We start from the raw sequence: 16086 nt of genomic DNA on the forward strand, positions 1-16086 counted from the left end.
AAGAATGGCGCGTGACACTTTGCTACCTGGAAGGGCAGGAAAAACAGGTGGCCCAAAAGAGGAAAAAGAAAAACTAGGGTTTTTTTTTAATTGCGCTATTACCTTGCTATTAACAAGGAGCACTTGGTGCTGCATGAGCTGCTCACAATAAGCATGCTTGTTCATGTTGTAATAACTGTTGCACAGCTGAAATTAAAATCAATTTCAAAGATTAAAATCAAAAGACATTTCCAATAATTGAGGTAAGGACCGCAATATTTTATTTACGTTATTAAATAGAAGTTTTCTTCTAAGATCTTAATTTAGTGAAGATTACTGTCAGTGACTGGGAGCGTGAGGCGATTGTGCCTGAATTCTGCACCATTTTGCATCTGTAACTGAAGTCTCTGCTTCACTCTCACTCAAGGGAGACATATCGAAGTCAGACTCGGAGGCTGACTTTTTTTGTCAGAGCCTGGAGGATGACAGCGGAAGCAAAAAGGATCTTCCAAATGCCACGTGTAAGTTCAGCTGCTGCGTAAGTTTTAGGTAAAGGCAGAAATTTGTGTGCATGCTTTGGGCATATCCAACATGACAGTTATACAAATCCATGTATTTTTGATACCAGCATCAGTTTAAAAGCTAGTCTTTCAATTTGATTTAAAAGTAGGTTTATTGTATTTAAAGATTGACCAGACCTCCACTTTTGCTTCCTTCAAACTGGCTGGTAATCCTGTGTGTTACATGCAGGAGGTCCCAGAAGCCCTGATTTTGAGTGAGGTTTTTATGTCCGTATTTGCGATGATAAAATGTTACAGCCCCGCTTGTCATTCTGGTGCTGCTCCTTTTTTCTGCTGGTGTTCTCTACCCCAAGTCTTGGCCGAACTCGCCGTCCCAACTCTCCACCTTTCTCATCCCCACTAACCTACCCAACCTTGCTCCTTTCTCATCCCCACTGGCCTACCCAACCCTGCTCCTTTCTCATCCCCACTGGCCTACCCAACCCTGCTCCTTTCTCATCCCCACTGGCCTACCCAATCCTGCTGCTTTCTCATCCCCACTAACCTACCCAACCCTGCTCCTTTCTCATCCCCACTAACCTACCCAATCCTGCTGCTTTCTCATCCCCACTAACCTACCCAACCCTGCTCCTTTCTCATCCCCACTAACCTACCCAATCCTGCTGCTTTCTCATCCCCACTAACCTACCCAACCCTGCTCCTTTCTCATCCCCACTGGCCTACCCAATCCTGCTGCTTTCTCATCCCCACTAACCTACCCAACCCTGCTGCTTTCTCATCCCCACTAACCTACCCAATCCTGCTCCTTTCTCATCCCCACTGGCCGACCCAACCCTGCTCCTTTCTCATCCCCACTAACCTACCCAACCCTGCTCCTTTCTCATCCCCACTAACCTACCCAACCCTGCTGCTTTCTCATCCCCACTAACCTACCCAACCCTGCTCCTTTCTCATCCCCACTAACCTACCCAACCCTGCTCCTTTCTCATCCCCACTAACCTACCCAATCCTGCTCCTTTCTCATCCCCACTGGCCTACCCAACCCTGCTCCTTTCTCATCCCCACTAACCTACCCAATCCTGCTCCTTTCTCATCCCCACTAACCTACCCAACCCTGCTCCTTTCTCATCCCCACTAACCTACCCAACCCTGCTCCTTTCTCATCCCCACTAACCTACCCAATCCTGCTCCTTTCTCATCCCCACTAACCTACCCAATCCTGCTCCTTACTCATCCCCACTAACCTACCCAACCCTGCTCCTTTCTCATCCCCACTGGCCTACCCAACCCTGCTCCTTTCTCATCCCCACTAACCTACCCAACCCTGCTCCTTTCTCATCCCCACTGGCCTACCCAACCCTGCTCCTTTCTCATCCCCACTAACCTACCCAATCCTGCTCCTTTCTCATCCCCACTAACCTACCCAACCCTGCTCCTTTCTCATCCCCACTGGCCTACCCAACCCTGCTCCTTTCTCATCCCCACTAACCTACCCAACCCTGCTCCTTTCTCATCCCCACTAACCTACCCAACCCTGCTCCTTTCTCATCCCCACTGGCCTACCCAACCCTGCTCCTTTCTCATCCCCACTAACCTACCCAACCCTGCTCCTTTCTCATCCCCACTAACCTACCCAATCCTGCTCCTTTCTCATCCCCACTAACCTACCCAACCCTGCTCCTTTCTCATCCCCACTGGCCTACCCAACCCTGCTCCTTTCTCATCCCCACTGGCCTACCCAACCCTGCTCCTTTCTCATCCCCACTAACCTACCCAACCCTGCTCCTTTCTCATCCCCACTAACCTACCCAACCCTGCTCCTTTCTCATCCCCACTAACCTACCCAACCCTGCTCCTTTCTCATCCCCACTAACCTACCCAACCCTGCTCCTTTCTCATCCCCACTGGCCTACCCAACCCTGCTCCTTTCTCATCCCCACTAACCTACCCAACCCTGCTCCTTTCTCATCCCCACTAACCTACCCAACCCTGCTCCTTTCTCATCCCCACTAACCTACCCAACCCTGCTCCTTTCTCATCCCCACTAACCTACCCAACCCTGCTCCTTTCTCATCCCCACTAACCTACCCAACCCTGCTCCTTTCTCATCCCCACTGGCCTACCCAACCCTGCTCCTTTCTCATCCCCACTAACCTACCCAACCCTACTCCTTTCTCATCCCCACTGGCCTACCCAACCCTGCACCTTTCCGGCCCCACTGGCCTACCCAACCCTGCTCCTTTCCAGCCCCACTAACCTACCCAACCCTACTCCTTTCTCATCCCCACTGGCCTACCCAACCCTGCACCTTTCCGGCCCCACTGGCCTACCCAATCCTGCACCTTTCCGGCCCCACTGGCCTACCCAACCCTGCACCTTTCCGGCCCCACTGGCCTACCCAATCCTGCACCTTTCCGGCCCCACTGGCCTACCCAACCCTGCACCTTTCCGGCCCCACTGGCCTACTCAACCCCTCCATGGCACCAAGGCCTAGAAATTCAGTTGTTTGCGCCAGCCATTAGCGCCTTAGGAGGAGTAGATGTCGGACGTTAGGCGGGTAGCGCCCGGGCGCAGTGAGACCTGCGCCTCGCCCCAACTTCACTAGAGATTTAGCGCCGGCGCAAAGTCTTTGCGCACGCTCAGCTGCGCGCGCAGATCATGACGTCATTTCCTCGTGCAACGCCCTTTGTGCGCCCCCAACCGGAACTTCAGTGGCAACGCCCCATTGTGCGCCTGGCGGCCCTAGCGACTGTTAAGTGGAATGGTGCTCAGCCGATGCGGGGCGCGGGGGGCGCAAATTAAAGGGCACTCCTCCTGCAATATAAAAGGCTGCCATTTTGCAGCACTCCCTCTTGCGAAACAGATCTTTGGAGAGAGACCAAGGTAGATAGCTTTCTGCTTTGGCCCAACACTCGGACAGGTACTTCTGGCTTCAGGCCACAGATTTCCACTTGTCTTTGCCTTCATTGACATCTCATTGTTTGCCAGCATATTATGGGGGCTGCAATGGGTGTCAACGCAGGCTTTCTCAATTACATCCAAAGGGCTCACAGACGCCGTGAGAGAGTGGCAGCCCTGGCTAGACGGAGAGGGGGCAACAGGCGTCGGCAAAGGAGGCCTTACCCACCCAGGGTATACCGCCAGCAGTTCTCCTATCTCAACATGTCTGAGGAGCAGTGTGTTCGGAGGCTGCGATTCAGAAGGGACGTGGTCACAGAGATCTGCCACCTGCTTGGCGGTGATCTGCAGCCACAGCTGAGGAGCAGGACGTCTCTGTCGGTGGCAGTCAAGGTGACGGTGGCTCTCAACTTCTATGCCACCGGCTCCTTCCAAGCCGCTACTGGGGACATTGCCAACATCTCCCAGTTCGCCGTGCATTGCTGCATCCGCCAGGTCACCAATGCCCTTTTCAAAAGGAGACGTCAGTTCATCTCCTTCTCCATGGCCCTTGCCAAGCAGCAACAGCGTGCAATGGGCTTTGCAGCATTCGCGGGCTTCCCCATGGTGCAGGGCGCCATTGACTGCACGCATGTGGCTTTGCGGGCACATCTGGAGAATGCCGAGGATTACCGCAACCGGAAGGGCTACCATTCGCTGAACGTCCAGCTGGTGTGTGACCACAGGCAGCTCATCCTAGCTGTCAATGCCCGCTTTCCAGGCAGCAGCCACGATGCCTTCATCCTGCGACAGACTTCTGTGGCAGACATGTTCCAGGCCCAGCCTCACCCACGCGGATGGCTTATCGGGGACAAAGGCTATCCTTTGTGTACCTGGCTGATGACCCCGCTCTGTGCGCCCAGCACCCCTGCTGAAGAGGGATACAACGAGAGCCATCAAGCGACCAGGAACATCATCGAACAAACAATCGGCGTCCTGAAGCAACGATTCCGTTGTCTCGATCGTTCTGGTGGAGCCCTCCAGTATTCGCCGGAGCGAGTCTCCCATTTCGTGGTCGTTTGCTGCATGCTGCACAACCTGGCTATCCGCAGGACTCAGCCACTGCCACCACAGATTGGAGGACCACCTGAGGAGGAGGAGCAGGAGGAGGAGGACCAGCACAGGAGGGAGGCACAAAGTGCAAGGGCCGCCCGTCGCCGGCTTATTGAACGTCGGTTCTAGGCCCCCTCTCAGGGACTGGCTTGTGCCAATGTCAGCAGATTAATGTAGCCGCTCCACAAGCCCTCAGCCGAGCAGGGCAACCAGGACTTAACCAAAAAACCATGCACACTGCAATTTAACAGCAATAATTTATTGAAAACCTCTGCCCTTCCCACATTACATGCTTATGTGGAGAAGCCCCCTCCAAAAACACAAAACTACCAGTCTCGGCCTTACAAAAAGAAAGAAAGACACCAGTCTCGGCCTTACATAAAGAAATAAAGGCACCAGTCTCGGCCTTACACAAAAACAACTGCACCAGTGTCGGCCTTACAACAAGCACCAGGCATTTGTGCATACCTCTACTTTTTGGCCTGCGAGGGCGATGCCTTGCGCATCCTTGGCTGGCCCCTGCCCGCCCTGCTGCTCCTCCTCAATGCGAGCCCAGTGGCTGCAGCAAGGCTGGGGGAAGGCTGCTGAGGGGCAGATGGCGAGACGGCAGATGCCCTTGGGGGTCGGCCTGCACCAGCTCTGGCCTTGGAGTGGCCGGCTGCTGACTGCTCCAACTCTGGCTGGGCGGCAGCAGTCTGTCCAGCAGCTCGTGGCAGCTGCAATGGCGGAGTGGCAGTGTCGGCTGCAAGAATGGTGGCAACCTGGCAGATCGCAGGTGCTCGCTGGTCGCCTGAGACACTGGCACTCGCACAGGCCAGCACTGCAGCATGCGCAGCAAACAGCTGAAGGACAGACTGCTGGGCTGCTGCTGCGCGGCGAGTGCCCTTGCGATGCCTGGCTGATCCAGCGAGGGTGGCAGCAGTTAGTGCCCGTGTGGCCCTGGTCTGTGTCCGCATGACACCAGCCAGTGAATGGACGGCACGACTGAGCACTTGGCTAGAAGCCGACTGTGCTGCCGCGAAGTCCTGCAGACTCCTGGCCTGTGCTGCCGCGATGTCCTGCAGACTCCTGGCCTGTGCTGCATTGAATTGTTCCAGACTCCTGGCCTGTGCTGCCCCGAATTCCTGCACACTCCTTGCCAGTGACTCTATGGAGTCAGGCATCCTTGCCACTGCAGCCATGAGCTCAGTGTGCCTGCGCTCAGCCTGGACGGCCATTTCCTCTAGGAGGCGCACCTCCTCTGCGCTGACCGTCGCAGGACTGGAGGACGCACTCACCCTCTGGGGAGAAGTCCGCCGAGCTTCCCCACCCCTCCCGCGTTGCTGCAGGCCGCTGGGCCCCGGAGCTTCACTCTCCTCCGACCCTTCCCCCCGGCTCCCCTCCAGGGAAGACGTGTCCCCTACATCGCCATGGGCTGGCGCGGCTGAGGGTGGCACTGATGGGCCGGCTTCCTCTTCCTCCTCCTCGTCTTCCAAAGGGCTGACAGTGGCAGCTTGAGGGCCCGCCTCCTCACCTGGCGATTCACCATCTGAAAGCAGGAAGGCACAAGAGTAGCTTTAGAGTGAGGACAGGGCGGCAGCAAGGGAGGCATGAGTGGTGCCATTCACCGCATTGGTCGGACAGTGGCAAAGGATGCTGATCTGATGCGCAAGTGGAACGAGAGAGATCCAAAAGGTGATGCCCTTACCATTGGTGCCCAGAACAGGGTCGGCATCTCCACTGGTGACGGGGCCAATCAGCCGGACTCCCATAATGCGCTCCACACGCTGGTCGAGGTCGGAGAGCTCTTTGAGGTCAGGATGGCCTCCGCCGGTGTCAGTGCGGTTGTGCCGGTTGTGCGCAACCTTGGCCTGCAAGAAAAAGGACGGCCTCTAAGTACAGTGTGTAGCCCTGATCTTGTCTGCACTGCCTCCCATGGTCGAATAGCTTGTACAGTGTGTAGCCCTGATCTTGTCTGCACTGCCTCCCATGGTCGAATAGCTTGTACAGTGTGTAGCCCTGATCTTGTCTGCAATGCCTCCCATGGTCGAATAGCTTGTACAGTGTGTAGCCCTGACCTTGTCTGCACTGCCTCCCATGGTCGAATAGCTTGTACAGTGTGTAGCCCTGATCTTGTCTGCACTGCCTCCCATGGTCGAATAGCTTGTACAGTGTGTAGCCCTGATCTTGTCTGCACTGCCTCCCATGGTCGAATAGCTTGTACAGTGTGTAGCCCTGATCTTGTCTGCAATGCCTCCCATGGTCGAATAGCTTGGACAGTGTGTAAAGTGCTGAATGTGCAATTGATTTTCATGCCAGTCCCATAGCTGCTGGATGAGGGCTGGCAATTAGGGCTTTCAGGTCCCTTTGCCCATAATGTGAGGTGCACATGCAAGGATGAGGAGGACACTGGAAAGGGTACTCACCCTGACAACCCGAGTGAGGTCATTGAACTTCTTCCGGCATTGCACAGGAGTCCTGGCAACCACGCTGTTGGAAGAGACCCTGTTGGACACCTCCCTCCAGGCTTTGCGGTAGGCGCTGGGCAGCGGCCTCTTGCCACCTTCTGGGAACAAAACATGGCGCCTGCGCTCCACTCCGCCAACCAGCACCCTCAGGTCTCCGTCGCTGAAGCGCTGCGCTCTCTCCCTGGCCTTCTCCATAGTCCTGGGCGTTGTACAGGTGAAGCTGAAGTGGTCAGGCCTAGGTTGAGGGCTGCAGTGTGCAGGGCGTGGCAGGCAAACAAATCGACCCTCCCCCTTTAAGAGATGGCCGGCACCAGAGTGTCTGCCGTCAATCAAGAACTCGCCGCACCTGCGCTGCGCCCGGCCTCGGGGGTATCGCTCAGCACCGCCGGCTTAGCGCCTAAAGATAGTCGTGCATCGCCTGTTTTAGCGCAGCAGCAACCTCTTGGGGCGTTGCGACTGAATATCGGCGAAGGGGGCGCGACTTTGCGCCGGGCGCAAAATTTAGTGGCCGCCCGACTTTACCGCCCCAAAAGTGGCTACACTGAATTTCTAGGCCCAAGTCTTTTACCACATTAATGGACCAGTGCACTGCCCAGAACAAAATACCAAAGGCAGATTCTACCAAGCTCCATGCCACCAGCGGGACTTAACGTGCAAACGGCTTACATGCTATTGCCTGGCACCATGGAGGAGTCGGATGGACTATTGTGCTTGCCATTAACCAGTTCCTGATTGGATGATGGCACAAGGGAGAATCTCATTGGTTCTCCACAGGAGCAGGTCACCCTGAGCCACTCTCCAGCAGCCCCTGGTGACTAATTACAGAGCAGCACTCACACAGGCCTCAGCACACATTCTGTGGCAATTTGGTGAGGGGGCGCGAACACAATATGGAAATCGTGGGTGCGTTGCAAGCGATTTTCCTCCCATTAGTGTCAATGGACGAAAAATCACGCACAGAGTACCTGCGACCTTCTGATAAGTTGACTGCTACGTGCGTGGCCTGCCCAGGGGTCGCGTAGCGTGGCCCACTCTGATTGGACATATTCCTGGAGGTTTCATCACATGACCTCCTGCCTCGAACCACCCCGCCCCCACACTCCCGCCATTGGCCGCCTCACACGCCCATCCTCGCGACGCACCGCATTCCCACAGCCAATCAGAGTGCAAACTGACTTTCCATTACCCAATTGGGTAATTCTTGCCTGTCAGTCAAACAGCCTTATCTGCCCATGTTTGATATTTTTCTAACTAATAAACAAAAGCGTTCAAAGAAAATAAAAGAAAACACTTTTTTTGAATGCCCTCTATGACTTTTCTCCCAGGGTGTTGCTAGCAGTAGTTTCCTGGAGATTAGTCTTTAACTCCTGGGGACTCTGGGGCAATCCGGGAGGGTTGGCAACCCGAGTGACATGGTGCCTCGGAAAAGTCCTGCCCAGCACTTTTCAAAAATTTCAACAAGACGCTGACGCCAGCCCTGTGCCAGTGGGCAGAAATGTTTGAAAGGAATGAAAAAGAAGGGGTGAAATTGCAGGCGCCAGACGGTCAGGTCCAATGGGCTTGAACATTGCTTTTCTCGCCAACAGTGATGGCAGTGAACGGCCATGTGGACGTCAAAACCAGTCTGACCCCACCGCTCATCATCCACACCAACGCCACACCAATGCCGACGCCAAAGGGGATGCTCTGCGGTGACTCTGTGCATTTGTACAATGAGTCCCGTAGAGGAAGCAACGTATCGATCGATCCCAACTACTACGAGCAAAAGTCACCGGTGAGTCCTTTTGCATTTTCTTTAAAGCAGATAGTGGGTGGGGGGGGGGCGGGTTTGGCTTTATATTTTGAGCATCACACGATTTGTTCGCGCCATCTTCTTGCAACTTGTGGATTGCCTGCCACTGCACTAAAATCTTTTTCTATTTGCTCTTTCCGGAGACATTGCGGGTCCAGGTCGTTCGGTGTTTGAAAATGACTCGGTCGCATTGGCCACTGATTTGCCGTCGTGGTAACGCCGGCCGGGAGATTTCCGTCGGAGCCACTCCTGCCCCTCCGCTCCCATTGCCATAACTGCGTCGCAAGCGTGGCATAAACCCCGTCTCCGCGGCACCTCCGGCAAAGTTACGGTGGCGGAGTGCCAAAGGAAATCTGCAGCCTTTGCTCATTTTCTACCCCCGCCAGATTTCCCTCTGGGTTTCTCCCCTCCTTTTCTGAAGTCGCTGACTCATCTTGGGCAGAGGTGGTCCTCCTAGTACCTCATCCAAGTAGTCAAACGCGTCAGACTGGATGGTGAATGGCGGTGGACCATTCAAATATGGGCATGTCACACAGTCGGAATAGCACAATTTCTGAATTGCAGAGGGCAGTTAAGAGTCAACCACATTGCTGTGGGTCTGGAGTCACATATAGGCCAGACTGGGTAAGGACGGCAGATTTTCTTCCCTAAAGTGACATTAGTGAAACAGATGGTTTTTACGACAATCCGGTAGTTTCATGGTCACCATTACTGGTACTAGCTTTTCCTTCCAGATTTATTTTAAATACTGAATTTAAATTCCCCAGCTGCCGTGGTGGGATTTGAACTCATGTACTCCAGATCATTAGTCCAGGCCTCTGAATTATTAGCTCAGTGACATAACCACTATGCTACCGTACCCTTAATAGTCCTGAACACAATACAGAGGGGAGAAGAATTGTGAAAAGACTCTCTGCCTTGGCATTAACCTTTTGGCATGGCAGACTGCACCCGAACACTAACCGTCAAAACCATTGGCACCTCGTTAGTGCCATTTCAGTACAAGCCACTCACTTGTCCTCTTATGGGTCCTGTTGCTGCACTCCCGCCAAAGGCAGTCTCACCTCCAAGACCCCTGTTGTAGGGAATCTTCCCATCAAGAGGTCCTTGAGGGAATCACACCATTGTGACCACATTTAACGATGGAGTCTCACCACAATGACTCCTTTCATCACTACTAGGACTTTTTTCTTTATATAAAAAGGACAGTCTCACAATCAGGACCTCTCTTATTGAGGGAATGCTCACTATCAGGACCTCTGTTATAAAAACAAATCTAACATTTATAAAGAATTATGATTAACAGTAACTGCTCCCCCCTCTCTTTTAGAAACATAGAAGACAGGAGCAGGAGTAGGCCATTCAGCCCCTCGAGTCTGTTCCGCCATTTAATGAGATCGTGGCTGATCATCCAAATTCAGTACCCTGTCCCTGCTTTCTCCCCATATCCCTTGATCCCTTTAGCCTTAAGAAATATAACTCCTTCTTGAATATATTTAATGAATTGGCCTCAACTGCCTTCTGTGGTAGAGAATTCCACAGGTTCACTACTCTCTGGGTGAAGAAATTCCTCCTCATCTCTGTCCTAAATGGCTTACACCTTATCCTTAAACTGTGACCACTGGTTCTGGACTCCCCCGCCATTGGGAACATCCTTCCTGCATCTAGTCTGTCTAGTCCTGTCAGAATTTTATAAGTTTCAATGAGATCCCCTCTCATTCTTCTAAACTCTACCGAATACAAGCCCAATTGACCCAATCTCTCTTCATACGTCATTCCTGCCATCCCAGGTATCAGTCTGGTATCAGCAAGAACATCCTTCCTCAGATAAGGTGACCAAAACTGCACACAATACTCAAGGTGTGGTCTCACCAAGGCCGTGTACAACTGCAGCAAGACATCCTTGCTCCTGTACTCGAATCCTCTCGCTATGAAGGCCAACATACCATTTGCCTTCTTAACCGCCTGCTGCACCTGCATGCTTACCTTCAGCGACTGGTGCACAAGGACACCCAGGTCTCGTTGCACTTCCCCTTTTCCCAATCTATTGCCGTTCAGATAATAATCTGTCTTCCTGTTTTTGCCACCAAAGTGGATAACCTCGCAGTTATCCACATTGTACTGCATCTGCCATGCATCTGCCCAATCACCCAACCTGTCCAAATCATACTGGAGATTCTCTGCATCCTCCTCACAGCACACACGCCCACCCAGCTTTGTGTTGTCTGCAAACTTGGAAATATTACATCTGGTTCCCTCATCTAGATCACTAATATATATTGTGAATAACTGGGGTCCTAGCACCGAGCCCTGTGGTACCCCACTAGTCACTGCCTGCCACTCGGAAAGACCCGTTTATTCCAACTCTTTGCTTCCTGTCTGCCAACCAGTTCTCTATCCAAGTCAGTACCTTACCCCCAATCCCATGTGCTTTAACTTTACACGCTAATCTCTTATGCGGGACCTTATCGAAAGCCTTCTGAAAGTCCAAATACACCACATCCACTGGTTCTCCCTTATCTATTCTACCAGTTACATCCTCAAAACTTCCAGTAGATTAGTCAAGCATGATTTACCTTTTGTAAATCCATGTTGACTTTGTCCAATCCTGTCACTGTTTTCCAAGTGCTCTGCTATTACATCTTTTATAATGGATTCTAGCATCTTCCCCACTACCGATGTCAGGCTTACCGGTCGATAATTAATAGAATAGATAAGGGAGAACCAGTGGATGTGGTGTATTTGGACTTTCAGAAGGCTTTCGATAAGGTCCCGCATAAGAGATTAGCATGTAAAGTTAAAGCACATGCGATTGGGGGTAAGGTACTGACTTGGAAAGAGAACTGGTTGGCAGACAGGAAGCAAAGAGTTGGAATAAACGGATCTTTTTCCGAGTGGCAGGCAGTGACTAGTGGGGTACCGCAGGAAGTGGTGCTAAGACCCCAGCTATTCACAATATATATTAATGATTTAGACGAGGGAACTAGATGTAATATCTCCAAGTTTGCAGACGACACAAAGCTGGGTGGGCGTGTGTGCTGTGAGGAGGATGCCGAGAAACTCCAGTATGATTTGGACAGGTTGGGTGATTGGGCAGATGCATGGCAGATGCAGTATAATGTGGATAAATGCGAGGTTATCCACTTTGGTGGCAAAAACAGGAAGGCAGATTATTATCTGAACGGCAATAGATTGGGAGAAGGGGAAGTGCAACGAGACCTGGGTGTCCTTGTGCACCAGTCGCTGAAGGTAAGCATGCAGGTGCAGCAGGTGGTTAAGAAGGCAAATGGTATGTTGGCCTTCATAGCGAGAGGGTTTGAGTACAGGAACAAGGATGTCTTGCTGCAGTTGTACAGGGCCTTGGTGAGACCACACCTTGAGTATTGTGTGCAGTTTTGGTCGCCTTTTCTGAGGAAGGATGTTCTTGCCATGGAGGGAGTGCAGCGAAGATTCACCAGACTGATACCTGGGATGGCAGGAATGACGTATGAGGAGAGATTGGGTCGATTGGGCTTATATTCGCTGGAGCTTAGAAGAATGAGAGGGGATCTCATTGAAACTTATAAAATTCTAACAGGACTGGACAGACTAGATGCAGGAAGGATGTTCCTGATGGCGGGGGAGTCCAGAACCAGGGATCACAGTCTAAAGATAAGGGGTAAGCCATTTAGGACAGAGATGAGGAGGAATTTCTTCACCCAGAGAGTGGTGAACCTGTGGAATTCTCTACCACAAAAGGCAGTTGAGGCCAATTCATTAAATATATTCAAGAAGGAGTTAGATATATTTCTTAAGGCTAAAGGGATCAAGGGATATGGAGAGAAATCAGGGACAGGGCACTGAATTTGGATGATCAGCCATGATCTCATTAAATGGCGGAGCAGGCTCGAGGGGCCAAATGGCCTACTCCTGCTCCTATCTTCTATGTAAGAAGGCGGCTCACCACCATCTTCTGAAAGGCATTTTGGGATGGGCAACAACGCCCACATCCTATGAACAAATAAAAAAAAATAAAGGCCACAGAATTCAGGAGGACTTTGTCAGAGTCTTCACTGCACAGTCTTGTATCAGTAACTGCCTCCTTTCAAATGGTGTTAGCCGTGGCTCAGTGGGTAGCACTCTCGCCTCAGGTTAGAAGGTCGTGGGTTCAGGTCTCACTTTGAAACTTGAGAACAAAATCTAATCTGACACTCTAGTGCCAGGTGCCATCTTTCGGATTCGATGTTAAACCTGAGACTCTGTCTGCCCTCTCAGGTGGATGTGAAGGATCCCACAGCACTATTTTGAAGAAGAGCAGGGGAGTTCTTCACAGTGTCTTTGCCAATATTTATCACTAAAACAGATTATCCGGTTATTATCTCATTACTGTTTGCTGTGTGCAAATTGGATGCCGTGTTTCCTTACATTGCGACTTCAAAAAAAAACTTAATTGGCTGTAAAGCGCTTTGGGATGTCCTGAGGTCGTGAAAGGTGCTATAGAAATGCAAGCTCTCTCTTTCTCTCTCTCACTCTCTGTCTCTCTTGCTTCCTCTCGATTTTCTCTCTTTCTTTCTCTCTTTATTCAGTGTGGCTGAAAGAGTGGTGTGGGAGGCAGGGGTTTTACTTCATGATTTAAAAGCAGTGAGAAAAATGTCAAGGCATCGAAAAACATTCATGTTTGTACTCTTCTTATATTTAGTGGTTGTCCCTCTGTTTATGGCAAGCTGTAACATAGTGTGCCGCTAGTGTTACACAATTTCTCTTCCCCTAGTAGGTATGGGAGTTCTTGGTCGTCATTCAAATTTCTGAAATCCGGGCATATTTTTGTGAATTTTGGGTAGAAATTCTACTTATGCCCTGATATTTTCTACAAGCTGTGAGGAAGTGCATCTCTGTCTCCACCACTCCCTGACTGCAGTGAGAGCATATCCTGTCCTCTCTTGGTAGCCGGGTCTGCCTGTGTCTACCTTTTTCGATCGCCAGGTTATGTTCACTAAGTCTGTACCTATCTGAATGCGCAAAGCATTAGCAACAAAATAGATTAATTAATAGCACAAATAGAAATTAATATGTTTGATCTAATAGCCATTACAGAGACGTGGTTGCAAAGTGACCAAGGTTGGGAACTAAATAGTCCAGGATACTTAACTTTTAGAAGAGATAGGTGAAATGGAAAAGTTGGAGGGGTAACCCTGATAATAAAGGATGGGATAAAGACAGGACAGACAAAGGATCTTAGCTCCAAAAATCAAGAAGTAGAATCAGTTTGGGTGGAGCTAAGAAACAGCAAGGGGCAGAAAACATTGGTGTGAGTTGTTTATAGGCCCCCAAACAGTAGTTGTAATGTAGGGCAGAGTATAAATCAGGAAATTAGAGGCACATGTAACAAGGGTAATACAGTAATCACGGGGGAATTTAATCTACATACAGACTGGGCAAACCAAATTTGCAGTAATAGTGTGGAGGACCATAACGTTATAGAATTTTATATTGAGATTGAAAGTGATTTAGTTAAGTCCGAAACTAGGGTCTTAAATCTAAACAAAGCAAACTACGTAGGCATGAGGGGCTAAGGTAGATTGGGAAACTACATTAAAAGGTATGATGGTAGACAAGCAATGGCCAGCATTTAAAGAATTAATACATAATTTACAACAAATATACATTCCTTTAAAGCACAAAAACCCCACAGGAAAAGTGGTCCAACCGTGGCTAACAAGAGAAGTTAAAGATAGTATTAGATCAAAAGAAGAGGCTTATAATGTTGCAAAAAAGAGTAGTAAGCCTGAGGATTGGGATGATTTTAGAATTCAGCAAAGGGGGACCAAGAAATTGATAAGGAAAGAGAATAAAGAATATGAGAGTAAATTAGCAAGAGACATAAAACAGATTGTAAATGTTTCTATAAGTATGTAAATAGGAAGAGATTAGTGAAAGTAAATGTGGGCCCATTAGAGGCAGAGACAAGAGAAATTATATTGGGCAATAAGGAAATGGCAGAGATATTAAACAAATACTTTGTCTTCACAGTAGAAGACACAAAAAACATTCCTGAAATAATGGGGAACCAAGGGTCTAGAGAGAATGAGGAACTTAAACAAATCAGTATAAGTAAAGACATAGTACTGGAGAAATTAATGGGACTAAGTGGCAACAAATCCCCTGGACCTGACGACCTGCATCCTAGGGTTTTAAAAGAGGCGGCTGCAGAGATAGTGGATGCTCTGGTATTAATCTTCCAGAATTCCCTAGATTCTAGAACAGTCCCCAAGGATTGGAAGGTAGCAAACATAACCCCGCTATTTAAGAAAGGAGGAAGAAAATATACAGGGAACTATAGGCCGGTTAGCCTGGCATCAATAGTAGGCAAAATGCTAGAATCTATTATTAGGGACGTGGTAACAGGACACTTAGAAAATCGTAATATGATTAGGCAGAGCCAACATGGTTTTATGAAAGGGAAATTGTGTTTGACAAATCTGTTAGTGTTTTTGAAGATGTAACTAGCAGGATGGCTAAGGGGAAACCAGTGGATGTAGTGTATTTGGATTTTCAAAAAGCATTTGATAAGGTGTCACACAAGAGGTTATTACTGAAAATTAGGACTCATGCGATTGGGGTAATATATTACCATGGATTGAGGATTGGTTAATGGGCAGAAAACGGAGAGTAGGAATAAATGAGACTTTTTCGGGTTGGCAGGCTGTAACTAGTGGGATACCGCAAGGATCAGTGCTTGGGCCTCGGCTATTTACAATCTTTATTAATGACTTATTGTCAGCTGTGGCTCAGTTGGTAGCACACTCGCCTCTGAGTCAGAAGGTTGTGGGTTCATAGTCCCACTCCAGGTACTTGAGCACATAAAGCTAGGCTGACACTCTAGTGCATTGCTGAGGGAGTGCTGCACTGTTGGAGGTACCATCTTTTGGAAGAAATGTTAAACCGAGGCCCTATCTGCTCTTGCGGGTGGACGTAAAAGATCCCATGGCACTATTTAGAAGAAGAGCTGGTTAGTTCTCCCCGGTGTCCTGGCCAATATTTATCCCTCAATCAACATAACAAAAACAGATTATCTGGTCATTATCACATTGCTGTTTGTGGGACCTTGCTGTGTGCAAATTGGCTGCCGCGTTTCCCACATTACAACAGTGACTACACTTCAAAAGTACTTCATTGGCTGTAAAGAGCTTTGAGACATCCGGTGGTCATGAAAGGCGCTACATAAATGCAAGTCTTTCTTTCTTTCTTAGTTGAAGGGACTGAGTGTAACATATCCAAGTTTGCTGATGATACAAAGTTAGGTGGGAAACTAAGCTGTGAGGAGGGCGCAAAGAGGCTGCAGAGAGATATAGACAGGTTGACTGAGTGGGCAAGAACA

At 50.0% G+C, this 16086-nt stretch overlaps 1 protein-coding gene across 1 annotated transcript in view; it reads left to right on the forward strand.

Moving 5' to 3' along the window:
- Positions 1-16086, forward strand: part of cacna1g (calcium channel, voltage-dependent, T type, alpha 1G subunit) — a 372735-nt gene that overhangs the window by 181399 nt on the left and 175250 nt on the right. Inside the window, exons 15-16 of the mRNA XM_085963330.1 lie at positions 407-500; positions 8524-8711. Coding sequence (XP_085819456.1) covers positions 407-500; positions 8524-8711 — 282 coding nt within the window. The remainder of the gene's footprint in view (positions 1-406; positions 501-8523; positions 8712-16086) is intronic.

Source organism: Somniosus microcephalus, chromosome 21, assembly GCF_052327205.1.
Source record: "Somniosus microcephalus isolate GS21.2 chromosome 21, FLI_Smic_1.0, whole genome shotgun sequence".
In the NCBI taxonomy this organism is placed as follows: Eukaryota; Metazoa; Chordata; class Chondrichthyes; order Squaliformes; family Somniosidae; genus Somniosus; species Somniosus microcephalus.